Genomic DNA, 13,089 nt, shown 5'->3' on the forward strand with positions numbered 1-13,089 from the left:
ATGATAGCAGATTATTTTTAGTCCATGTGGAGCGATAAAGCAGCAACAATGCATGACGATAGAGATGAGGAAATGATTACAGAACACAAACTTGCAAAAAAAGAAATGTGTGTGTGTATTTATCCTCAGGTGGCCTGCAGGGAGGTTCTGATCTTGCTCTGCAAAATGGATCTGGAACAGTTGGTATGTATCTCTCAGGAGTCATTACAAACACACACTGACACATGTACACACACTAGAAATGATGTCACATGATTTATGTCATGCACACTAATGCATCTGTCTGCCGCTTTTATCATAGTGTAGAAATACAGGAGGTCAACCCCAACACTCCTGGTCTAAAGACCAAAACTTTACTCCTGAGCCAAACGTACTTCTGTACGCAGTTTAACTTATTGTGGATCAACAATCCTCCAAAATAACATGATTATTAAGAGAGAGATTGTAAATTGGTTAATTAATTTAATCTATAACTTTTGACAGCTATATTAAATTGTTCATCTCTGGTTCAGATTAGATCCAGACCTGAACAATGATGGTTGATCTAGTGGCTAAAAACAGAGGCTAAAAAACTCATTTTACCACCTCTCCTCATATGATCTTTCTATTGGCACAGTAAATGATCTGACCTTTGACCTCTTAGCTATTGATTCCTTCATATCTTGTCATCTAGAAATTTTGGTGTATTATTCATGAAAAAATATAGATAATGTAATAGACAGATGGTTGGGCAAGGTCAGCCTAGTGTGTTGTTGTGAACCCTGGTGCTGGATGCATTGCTAACAGGAGGATACACTACCAGCACATGGAGTTGGAGCTGCCTTCAATAATAGCAATCACATCAGTTCCTCTCCTCTCATTCCCTTTAAAAGTAGGGCTGGGTGGAGATTTAAGGCTTCTCTCGCCTGCCCAGGCTGATGTACACAGACAGGATGAAAGCTGACAGTCTCTTGAACATCCTGTCTGCCTACACACATCACGCTTCTTCACTACTAACTCCACATTGCTCCTAGGCTCTGGACTATACAAGCTCTGTACCCAGCATCGTCCCTGATGGGGATTTACCTGCCATAACCTCCCTCCTCTCTCTCTCTCTCTATATATATATATATCTCCTCTCTCTCTCCTTTCTCTCAGTCTGTAGCTGCAAGTCTACAGTCATGTTCAGTGTCCATATTGGAAACAACTAAGGCCTGTTACTGTTAGGAAACCTGCTTAAAGACTGGCCTGGTCCTGGTTTCAAGCCTGACAGTTATGAGTGTATAAGTAAAAAAATGTTTCAAGGCATATTATTATACTATTGTTTCATAGTGTATTGTTTTATTAAAAGCTATGAGCTTTAAAGAAATTTGATGGTGAGATCATAAAGCAGAAAGAAATCATTCCAAAATATTTATAAGCCTATAAGTCAACTCCAGATGGAGGAAAAAATATGTGAACATTTATTACTAATAAATTTTAATAGCAGTTTTTATGTATAGAAAGTTTGTAAAAGTGATGCAGTTGAAGTGGTTAAGCTGATGTTAAAGGAAATTAAAAAATAGGTGGAATGACATAAAAAGATGAATGAAAATATTACTAAAAAGCCACTGCAGTGTATATGTCTCAAGCTGCATATGCAGTAGTGATTTGGCTGCTCAGTGACCCTCTGCCTCAAGTTGACAGATATATACGTTCCTGTCCACTCATTATTTGGTCTTGTAAAGTGATCAGATATTGTGGTCTTTTTTAGATTTTTATAAGACGTTGTTAGTGTTTGTTTTGGACTAATTAAGTGCAGCTGCTCTCTTCACTTTCTGAGGTGCGCTCACCTCTGTCTGTCTGTCTCAACATAAACTTTATTATACCTGCTCTACTTTGCATCTGCTTATAGAGGCAGAGTATGTTTTGCATAAATTTTGTCCACTTAAAATCCCCCTCCACTCAAACATATGCTTTTTCTTTTTGTTCCTATAGTTGAATGTTTGAGCTTCACTGTGCAGAATGATGTATGTGCAGAGTTTGACACTAGAAGACTGTTTTCACATTCATCTACTGAAAGTGGAAAGTGTCTCTGACATCACTGAAAAAACTGTTTTAAGGGCCGGACCTACTAGCATGATTTCTGATATCACAAATAGTTTGGAGGCCAATCCTTGTCCAATATTCAACTTACACAAATGTGATGTAATAACCTGAATTTTCTAGTGCACATACACTAAGATGGGCTAAACAGTGAAGTAGGAGACATCATGTGTCCAGCAGTTAAAATCCACTGATTCTGGACGCACCTCACAGTCATTTTTTTTTAATAGTCTCTATAAGTCAACTGCATTTTGTCTCATTCTCTGGTCATCAACCCTCGCACTAAACTGTCCGTCTTGTAGCCTATCCTTCCTGTCATCTTCATGCGCTCCCTCCCAGAACAGCATGTCTCATATGAACACTCCCATTATGTAATGTCAAGAGCAAGAAAAGATGAATTATTCATTGTCATCTCTTGTATAATATATAGCTTCTATTCTCCAGTCAGAGCCTGGTAGTGGACAGGTTGGTTTAATGGATCTGATACATGGGACTGTTTTTAAAGCACTTTTGAAATCTTCAAATATTTCTAAACTTGTGCTAGGTCCACTGTCCTTTTCACTCAAAAGAAAAGACTGTGAGAGGCTCTGGAAGTATCCCTAGCTGAAGTTTCTGTCAAGATGGCGTCATGTGAAAAGCAAATTGCACATACAGAACTTCCTTGACCATGTAGATATGCTCATATCCACCATCAATCACTCAATCAATCTGTCATTCAGATCTCAAGTTGTGATTTTCTTACCATCATCACCTTGTGTTTCTTAATTTCTGTGTTTAGTGAACGGCTTTGTGGGCTCACCTGGTGGAAGCAGCCTGGGAAAGATCATACCACCCAAATCTCCTCCTCCTCTCCCACCTCCTGGGAACAGCCTGGCCCCTACCAGCCGCAAAAATGACCTCCGAGTGGTCATCCCCCAGTCCAAAGGAATGATGCAAACACTGGTGAGTGTGTGGGGGTCTTATATTTAGGCGCTTACAGAAGTTATCTCAAAGGTCATTATAATGTATTATAATGCAACAAAAACATCTTTATCTGTAACCCTTTTCTTTTAGCTTGCTTTAGCTGATTTAGGAAGTGTTGCTTTTCTCAGCTGCTCAAGGACAACTCTCTAAAAAAACTCCAGCCTTAAGTCTTTCAGCGCCTGAGTTGGAGGTTTATTAGGAGCCAGACGAGTACATGATATGTTCCAAGCCTGAGGGATGTTGGACAAGAACAGAGTAAATAGATGATGCAAATTACCACAGAGTTGGTCTGCAAGCTTTCAGAACAATTGGTTTGACACCATCTGGACCAGATGGTTGGTGGGTTTGCAAATGAAATCATTGTTCCTTTTAAACAAAGACAAGATCTGATCAATCTCGGCATGGAATTGTTTGCCTTAATTAGAGAATTTACAATTTGTCACCTCTAATTACTGTTAGAAGCGTGTCGAGTATTGCATAACCAGTAATCCTCTTCTTGATCATTTTCTCTTTCAGTGGAGTCTCTGAGTTTGTACAGACACAGAGTGGTGTCAATATCATTATCTAGCTGTTGGCAAGAAATAAGTGTGTTTCCCAAAATAAAAATGATTCCTTTAAACTTGCGTCTATCCTAAGGAAGTACAAGTGAAATTGTGTATTTCAGTGAAAGTTACAGAAATCTTGTCATTTTAAATTGGCTTTTGGAAACATCAGTCTGGACACACAAAAAGACATTTTCTCAAGCTAATATTTGAAACAGGCTGACAACTTATCCACTTTGTTAGAATGGAGCTTCCTGAGCCAGTTTCTCTTTCTTCAGATTCTACATTCAGCAGCTGTTCTGGGTTATTGAAGTTATTGATTTGCCCTTAACTCTCTTACTGTTGCCCTTCCCTCCCACACTATGCTCAAACATGATGTAACGATTAGCAAACAATGGAAGTGGAGACTTTCTTTTTTCATGGTGACCAGGAGGCTCCATTACTCTGCTGGCTGTGGGTTCCAGGGGATTTTTACAGTTCGCAGTGATCCATCACTGAGTTCTGATCTGTGTTATGAACATTAATGTGAAAGTTCAGCCTGTAGGGACACATTGTATAATTATTTTGAACTTTATTCATCCCTCCCCAAAAAACGTCACCCACATGTGAGCATAAGTTCTTTGTGAATATGAGAAGAAAATTTTGTGAGTTTCGTGAGAATTTAAAGATAAGTTAGAAATGGATTAAAAATTGAAATGACGGGTTACTATTAAAGCTTTTTATCAAGACTTATTGAGGGATTGTCATTAGTATCAACTAAATGCTGCTTGACTACATTTCAGGTGGAGAAATTAAAATTAAACAAACAGTGTTCATCCCACACATGGCAGTCAACACTGCCTCAGCAGAAATGAGTCCAAATTTGATTATTTATTGGTTAATCATTATAATTTCTCATAATTTTGGACCAATGTTTCTTCTGATATGATCCCTGGTGATCGTTTGGTGACAAATAATGTATGATACTGTATCATATCTTATCTTGTCAGACTTCAGTCAGGATATCAACAGGTTTGGAAGTTTTTTTTGATAAATGATATCACACTGCAGACTGTACTAGTTTAGGGTTAAGCTGGTTGAGATCTGGGTGGTTGACGTCTGCAGGAGCAGTAAACAAAGTCCTTTTCAGTGGTCTGGAAGTGTTAAATTCCAGTTTTTATGAGGTGACATTTGGTATGAAGCTGTAACATTCAACAAAACAGAAACAATAGTGTGTGAATGTTTCCAGCATGTTTAAGCCAGCAGAAGAAGATCGGAGCTACTCGGATGACGACATGTATTTATTTCTGCTTTCTGTACACTGCAGTAACACATGTTGACTTGTGCTCAGACAGCAACTCCTTGGGTAGATCATTTTGAAACTGCCTCTCACTTCCTCTTTTATTGCATATGTGGGCATGCAAGTTTGTAGAGTATGCTCTGCATACTGTGTGTGTTTTGCACGAATGGGCAAGAATAATTCTTAAATTCACTAATTTTGAATTTTTTTTCATTGCATTTCTGCAAAGCAATGCCAAGAAAGAACTGAGCAGGTCTGCATTTTGTCACATGCATATCAATGTTTACCATCATTAGCATGTTAGCTTGGTATTTGTTACTCATAGTGATGGAGGTACTACAGATAATGCAATGCCCTGCGGTTAGTTTAGAGAAAAGGTTAGTTTTAGATATGTATCTGTTGGTTTACCCACCTACTCACCAACATTTATGCGTTTATGTTAGTGTGTCTGCATGTGTGTATGTGTGAGTGCAATCAGCAGTGAATGACCTCATTCAGGGTGATGTCATTGCTGACATTATCAGACTGGAATGCCAACATCCCCAAACTTTTAATTACTGTTAGAAATGTGTTAAGTTATTTAGCCGCCAGTTTTGATTACTAGTAGCTTTACCAAGCCCGGCAGTTTGTCAGTTTTGTGAGAATCTTTCTAGACCAACTTGGTTTGTGACTGGTTAAGAATTGTTCACCTGCTGGCATTTGGTGCTTTGTTAATTACTTTAATTGTTAAAACATTCAGTCAGGTGAATTTGCATTTAGGTTTTTGAAATGCACAACACCTAATCTCACAAAATAGAACAAAATTAAAACAAGTTGTTAGAGGATAACAACTTTTGGACAGCTTTTGGATGATAAAAAGTATTTTCATTTCATTAAACAAAAAATGTTTCACAAACTTGACACTTAGAGCTCTTTGTCTTAGAAATGGATTTACAGGGTTTTGGAAATTAATTTAAGTCATTGGTATGTTAATGGATTTTTGAAGGGGGGGGGGGGTGGTATTACAAAAGAGTCACGTTGTCCTGCCTGGTACACAGCCTAGCACTCTAGGAAATGTAGGACATTTATATATATTAATAATAATGCATAAGTACATGAAGCAGGCTGAGGAAAAGTAGACCCAACAAGTGAAATTTCAATTCACAGCATGCCAGAGTGCAGTAAATAAGCATATATGAAGTTGAGTTTTTTGGATCACAGAATCAGCTCTTACTTGCTGTAGAAAGACTCCATGATCAAGTGTAATATTTCTCAGTTTATACTGACATCATGTGGTTGAAAGAGGCATCGCAGCTCACATTCAGCTCCTTGAGATTTAAAGTACATTTCAACTGTACAGAGAGCATCCCACAGAGTGAAGACTGCTTTTACACTAAATGTAATGGATCATTTTAGTGACTATGATTATGTTTTTATTATCTACTTTCAGAGTAACCAGAGGCTGAGCAGCAGTCAGTCCAACCAGCCTCTGTCCACTCCAGTGGTCTCCATCACCACACCCAGTCTGCCTCATCAGAGTCTGGTCTACACCGGCATCGGCTCTGCTTACAACAATGGTACCTGAACATTATGACTGTTTGTATGGTTTTGCTGTCATCAGCTTAGTATATTCTGAAAAAGGTCTTGCCCCTAAGGATCCAATAAGGCCACTATATGGCTTTTTTATTGCTTAATTTAATGTTCTTATTATTATCATTTATGTGCTGTTAAATTTAGAATTACATAACAGCAATCAGAATAACACATATATAATACTCATCGCATAACTGAAATACCCCTACAGTAGTGTGAGTTCAGACATACTTAGGATTAAACCACACAGGGAAAGACAGCTAGTTTTACTGTTACACTGACTATATTAGTATTTTGTACTGATAATCAGTATCTTTGAATATGATGATTTTTATCCTAAATCATCGACAAAATTTCAACTTTTCAGTATCTCTGCCCAAACTATGATGGGACACTAAAACTCTCCAGTGAAAGTCAGGCTCACGGTGGTTTAGCAGCTCCTTAAGGACCTAACAGTTTGAGCCAGGTTTTACAAACTGATGCTAATGTTGGATGAGTGATGAACCCCTATCAGATTTAAGGTGGACGATATCTTTTAAATCAGAGGCCAGTGTTAACCTGATGTATCAATCTAATGCTTTTTGCTTCATGTCGTCTCTCTCCTCATCAGATTACTCCCTGAACAGTGCTGAGTTGTCAGGCTTCAGCTCCCCTGCAGGCCCTTCTTTAGGCTCCATGGCAGCATGGCAGCAACACCAGCTGGGCTCACTGGGGTAAGTTCCTGACATGGCTGACGAGTAAACGATTTTAACCCTTCACAGTTTGTTAAAGTTGATGCCAATTGCATACAAGCTGGCATGATTTAGTTGTAAGTCATATGTATAAGAGACAACAAAACCCCAAGGAAGTTTTTTAAAAGAATCAATTTTTTGAGATGTGACTCTGTGATGAAGACAAAATGACTTAAGTAATAAACCGGACATATTATAAGTCTAGTATGTTATTGACTATTGATGGAGACTTCACACTGACAGTGGACAAGGAAGTATTTAGATCCTTTAATTAAGTTGCAAGTAGCAAGAATATCACAACGTCCCACAACCACAACGTAACATACTCCATTGCAAGTCTTGCATTAGAAAATGTGTGTAAATCTCATGTGTAGAACCAAACCAACAATGAATTGATCCTACTAGCATTTATTGTGTGTGCAAAGCCTGATATATCTTATTCCTCTGTGCCGTAGACCTCTGTTGTCCAAAAAGCACATCGGTTTGTACTACATTGTAAATTTCTCTAAGAACTTTAGTACAAGGTTGTGATATGTAGCACAACATGGTAGGGAAGCTCACACAATACATGTAAGTAGGATCTGCACATGAGATTTGTTGACAACAAGAAAAATGTAGACAATCACCAGCTAAAGCCTTTAAGAAGTATTAGCAAAATGTACTTAAAAAATTAAAAGTGAAAATACTTATTATTGCTGATGCACCTAAGATGCATTATAATGTTGTCGTTGGTCAAGGTGGAGCTAATTTTAACTAATTTAAGTACCACTGCGTAGTTAAACCTATTAAAAGACATCATTTTTTAAAAGCTCATTCTTCATTTAAGTTACTTGGAACTATAGTTGTAAGTGCTAAATGAGTAGTGGAGTAAAAAGTAGTAAAAGACAAGCTCAAAATTGTACTTAATGCAGGTAAATGTATTTACTTTCCACCATAGGAAAAGTTTCCGTATTAACCAACCAGAGAAAAGTTTCTGTCACCAGAGCAGTTACAGTAGTTTGATCACTAGATGGCGCCTTCACTCCACATTCACAGCCTTAAACAATCATCTCTTTCTCTTCATCTGTTTGACTCTGCAGGTCTGCGAGCTCTAATCTCTGCATCAACACCAACCACAACATCAACATCAAAGCCGAGCCAATCTCCCCACCCCGCGACCACCTCAGCCACTCAGGGTACATGACCCAGCCACATGCCTCGGCTCCTCATCATCACTCCTCCTCCTCTTCATCCGCCAGAGCAGAGATGGGGAGGTCTCCTGCAGACAGCGTCAGCTCCTCCTGCAGCTCCCATGAGGGCGGCAGCGACCGGGAGGAGCAGCAGCAGCGGCCGGACTTCCACTTGCTCCCTGTGAGTCGGTCAGAGGGCAGAGAGAGTCCGACGGTCAAACGAATGCGAATGGACAGCTGGGTGACATAGAGCCCTGCAGTCACATGACGACACACCACCAAGGCAAACACAGGATGGACACTGTTATGCAAATGAAATGTGGATTTTATTGATGTGTTCTGTTACTTTTCTTTAAATTATCTTTGTTTTTTGTTTTTTTTAGGCAGTCAGATATTTGAGAAGGGTTGAGCAACATTGGTCTGAATATTCTGTATCTGTCAGAATCATCTCAGAAAATCTTCAGTGGTACTTTATAAATATGAATCATTTTTAATAATGTGGGTCCAATTGCAGTGCAGTCTGTCATTTTCTTATTCAGTGGGATGCAGGACACAGAAGAATGAAAGAGCGTGAGATTAACGTCGTCTGTCAGTCTTGCGGCTTCATGATTTGGGTGTTAAAGCAGTGAAGTGCTTCTGGGTGTCACTTATTCATTGCTGATCTTCTCAGGGTTTGAAACACCTGAGTCCGACATGAAAGCAATACTCCCTCCACATCATCCCTGTTGCTCCTCTTTAAAAACACTTATTTATATCAGCCAAAGCAGTATGCTGTTTTTTATGTTGTGTGAGCGTGTTTTTATAATGTGCACAGAATAAGACAATATTTCATTAGGATACAGATTTAAAACTGAAAGCCATGGACACTTGTTCTGTACGTGCTACCGAAATATGTCTTTATGTTTTGTATATAGTATCTTTAATATATATCACTTTTGGTGTAACTACATATTGTTGATCTGTCTGTTGCATCTGCCTGAGTGAAATATGACACGTCCACCAGATTTTACAAAAGTATATTTTTGTGGATCGCCGCCATATTTGCAAGGCATTCTTTGTCATCAAGTGTCTGTTAGATAAATCTGTTTTGTGAAGTACATCATGCTGCACTCTCTTAAACAGAAAACCTTGAGACCAGAAAGAATTTTGATAGATGAGATCATATGCAGAGGGAAATTCACATATATCAACCACAGAGAAACACACACCTAACATCTTCAAAATACACTCACAGGAACAAGTGACCACCACACAGCAAAAGTTGTAATTGTGTGTGTGTGTGTGTACATGTAGTAACTTCCACTAGTGTGTATTTAAAGGTATAATGAAGGAATTAAACTTATAGAGGTAGACAGACTGGAATTAGAGCAGTAATTTATACTCTGATGAATATTTACAGGGTTATCGTTACATGATGTTGTTATAAAAGGTTAATGTTACACATATAAAGTTGTAGAAGTCTTTAATGAACCACAGTTGAAGATGGATGATTGAAATATATCTATGCACACATGGCTGGTAGTTTTTGATCATCAGTGGGACAGTTAAGATGTATGCTGATTGGAGAGATAACATTTGCTGTGATCCTGGAATATGAGAATTAACGGTTGTGTAGCTCAACAGCAAATGATTAAAGTAGAGAAAATGGAACATGTGGGTAAGTACAAGAAAGCATGTGGTGAGGAGTGCAAAGCAGCAAGAGTAACCACATGGGTACAACTGACTGGTAACATAGATGGTAAGAACATCAGAAACAGAGAGAGCTGCAGAAAAGTTTTGTTAATACATACCTACGTAGTTTAGCTTTTAACAGAAGAAAGACAACCTATTGGGATCACAAACAATTACAGTATGAAAGGGGGTGTCATACAAGTGTTCCAAACACAGCACTGCATTTTTATGAGGGTGTTTTTGAAAGATGTCTGGTATCTGGATGTGCCAGATATAGAGGTGACCATAAATAGAAACTTTCATTACTGAGTAACAATCAACTGCAGAGGAAGTCATGGTTCTTAGTTCATGGGAATGCAAGAATGAGACGAGAAGTTCTCAAGAACAGAAAAACAGAATTCAGCTTCCTGTTGAGAAGCAGTCTGGCTGTTGAAATGACAGGAAAGGCCAACATTGATGCTATCAACAAGCATATGTACTGTACTGGATGATGGTGTTATGGTCATTAGACTACAGTAACCTGCTGCAAGAAGGCAGGAACTATGCAGTTCACTGTGGATGTACTTTGTAAGACAGTTGTGTGTATAAAGCAGGCCTGGCTTCAACAATGTGATGGAGAAGTGGAACAAGTATTGAGTTACTATAACCCATCAAGAGGTGGAAATATATGAATGAAGTGGAGGAAGTTGAGGATTCACAATAGGCAGTTTGATGTCAGAGGTGTTAAGTGGTTGGTGGGGACTGACACTCGCTGCCACGTCAATGAAGATCTGTGTGTGAAAAGATGACAGTTTGTGGAGGTTAATTAGGCCAAAAACAGTCACACCATTTTTTTTTAAATTATTTTCTTATTTTTCAGCACCATCGATTAGCTACAGTAGATAATCCTACAGTATCATCTCATGTCAGTTATAAATTATGAAATTAGGTCAATAAAATAATCAATATTAGGATTATTTAGTTGATTTACTACATTTGTCTGATTTAGTCACGGTTTTTGATGGTAATATGGCCTTAATCAACCTGTAAGAAATGTCTGTATAATGTAGGGATAATAAACAAAATACATTAATCTCACATTACTTAACTCCACGGTAAGAGGGAGCACATGCACGTGGAGTGTAAGAGGAGTTCAGATGGAGAGAAAACCACACGGGCAAAGGCCTCACTTGGTGCTCTATGAGGTGGAGAATTGGAGTGATTAAATGGACCAAGGTTAATGGGAAGGATGAGCGCAAACAGCTGTTTGAGAAAAGGATTAAGTTTATGTGACTGCTCTGGAAATTAGTCTAGCAAAGGAGTTTAATTTCATTAATTCTTTTACACTCATGGTAGACACATTAGAAGGACAAATTAATTTTTATGATTCAGCTTAACTTGGTCATTATTCATCTGAATAACCTCAAAATAGATTTGCATGATTACACCATTTCTTTAAAAATGATGCACTATTTTGTGGAGCCCCGTCTAATAGATTTGTATTGCTTGATGTGACTTCAGATAAAAGTGCAACACAAGTTTGCCTTTTCTAGAGCAACAAGTCACTTCTGTACAAAACTTTTTTGTCCTAAATGTGAAATACCCATATGGCGACCAGACAACCAGTTTTCCAACTAAACTGAAGTGAAATCAGATGAGAAAATCGTATTTTGATGTAGGCCACTTGGTATTGGTGAAACGAATGGAATGACTCAAAAAACAACATGTGGGTTTGATTTGTTGTGCCATTTGGCAAAGATGCCGTAGCTGCAGGCTCACATCATTGTGAAGTTAGCTGCAGTGAGACCGGAAGTTGAATAGCTTGATTTTTAAAATAAATCAGAGTAAGTTGGGGTAGACTGGACAAACTTGTATGAAATATGTTGTGGGTATAAAAATGTTAGAACTACCTGTTGTGTGTAGACTTGGCAGAAATGGAATATAATTTTGAAAAGTATGTTTTAATTAGTGTATAATCACCTGAAAATAAGAATAATTGTGTTTTTGTTACCTTACAATGAGCCCTGTGTATCTACATAAGGAGCAGGTCCTCTTCCACAGAGGACGCCATGTTGCACCGCCATGTTTCTACTGTAGCCCAGAATAGACAAACCAAACACTGGCTCTAGAAAGGGCCTTTCACGTTTTTCACAAGTTTCACAGCCACCATAGGTTCCCTTACACGCTTGGACGAGGAGGGGAGGAGTATTCAGTTGGCTGCAATCTGCGACCTCGCCGCTAGATGCCACTAAATCCTACACACCGGTCCTTTCATATGTTTTTTTTAAACGAGAATAATGATGCAAAAATTATCATTCCCTCTAATATTGCAAATCACATATTTCCTACTAATGAGTACGAGCAGTCCTACATGAAACAGGTGTTACAGCGTATTTGGTGACCCATCAGATTCTGTGACCTCCGGTGTTGGAAGAATTACTCAGATTCTTTATTGAATTAAAAGTATCAATATCACAATGTAAAAATACTTCATTACAAGTAACAATCTTGCATTTAAAATACTACTTAAAGTACTAAAGTAAAAGTACTAATTTACTAACATAAAGTACTGAAGTGAAAGTACTTTTAGTTTAGTATTTTAAGTAAATTCAGCTGGGAATACATGTGTATTTTTTAGTTGAGTAGGATTTTAAATGCAGGAATTTTGCTTGTAATGCAGTATTTTTACACTGTGGTATAGATAAGATCTGAGTACGTCTTCCAGCACTGAAGGTCACAGAATCTGAAAGGTCACCAAATACAGTGTAACACCGGTGGCAGGGCTTTCATTTTGAAAGTCATAACCCTGCAGTGGCTGTGTGGTGTTGTGTCGCTTGACGTCAGCCGCTCAGATGAAGAGGAGGAGGAGGAAGTCTGTCCGAGCTGTATCGTCTCCTGCTGCCCTCCTTTAACTGTAGCTGTCACTAGCCATGAGGTGAAGGAGAAACAGGGGTGGTTCGAGCTTCTTAGCAGCGGGAAAAAGGGTAAACGTTCAAACATTATTTTGTGTTGAGGTGAGAAGGAGAAAGTTAGAAAGTTACCTGTCGGGGTCTCTGAGGTGGGGCTGGTCAGGTGAGCCGCCTTCCTGCCCGGGTGGAAACATTTCCGCTGGCGGACAG

General features: G+C 38.7%; 2 protein-coding genes and 1 long non-coding RNA gene across 8 annotated transcripts in view; 2 read left to right on the plus strand and 1 right to left on the minus strand.

Moving 5' to 3' along the window:
• LOC121893905 (myocyte-specific enhancer factor 2A-like) overlaps positions 1 to 9,672 on the plus strand; it is a 47,228-nt gene extending 37,556 nt beyond the window's left edge. The window contains exons 7-11 of the mRNA XM_042406077.1: positions 130 to 183; positions 2,843 to 3,006; positions 6,278 to 6,404; positions 7,031 to 7,133; positions 8,231 to 9,672. Coding sequence (XP_042262011.1) covers positions 130 to 183; positions 2,843 to 3,006; positions 6,278 to 6,404; positions 7,031 to 7,133; positions 8,231 to 8,570 — 788 coding nt within the window. The 3' untranslated portion in view covers positions 8,571 to 9,672. The remainder of the gene's footprint in view (positions 1 to 129; positions 184 to 2,842; positions 3,007 to 6,277; positions 6,405 to 7,030; positions 7,134 to 8,230) is intronic.
• Positions 8,413 to 13,076, minus strand: LOC121893914. 2 transcript variants are annotated; one of them, XR_006095445.1, is made up of 5 exons: positions 13,012 to 13,076; positions 11,070 to 11,168; positions 10,738 to 10,761; positions 10,111 to 10,145; positions 8,413 to 8,499 (listed from the first exon to the last, which is right to left on the minus strand). It is a non-coding gene; the product is annotated as an uncharacterized LOC121893914 (long non-coding RNA). The 2 variants fall into 2 exon arrangements; XR_006095447.1 differs by lacking the exon at positions 13,012 to 13,076 and adding an exon at positions 11,982 to 12,060.
• The window catches only part of LOC121893881 (multiple C2 and transmembrane domain-containing protein 2-like), a 38,875-nt gene continuing 38,581 nt past the window's right edge, over positions 12,796 to 13,089 (plus strand). For 2 of the 5 annotated variants that reach the window (XR_006095443.1, XM_042406051.1), the window contains exon 1: positions 12,796 to 12,954. The gene's annotated coding sequence lies outside the window, so the exon portion shown is untranslated. Of the gene's footprint in view, positions 12,955 to 13,017 lie in introns of those variants that run through there. The other 3 variants (XM_042406023.1, XM_042406042.1, XM_042406032.1) reach the window with 3 other exon arrangements.

Source organism: Thunnus maccoyii, chromosome 1 (assembly GCF_910596095.1).
Source record: "Thunnus maccoyii chromosome 1, fThuMac1.1, whole genome shotgun sequence".
Lineage (NCBI taxonomy): Eukaryota > Metazoa > Chordata > Actinopteri > Scombriformes > Scombridae > Thunnus > Thunnus maccoyii.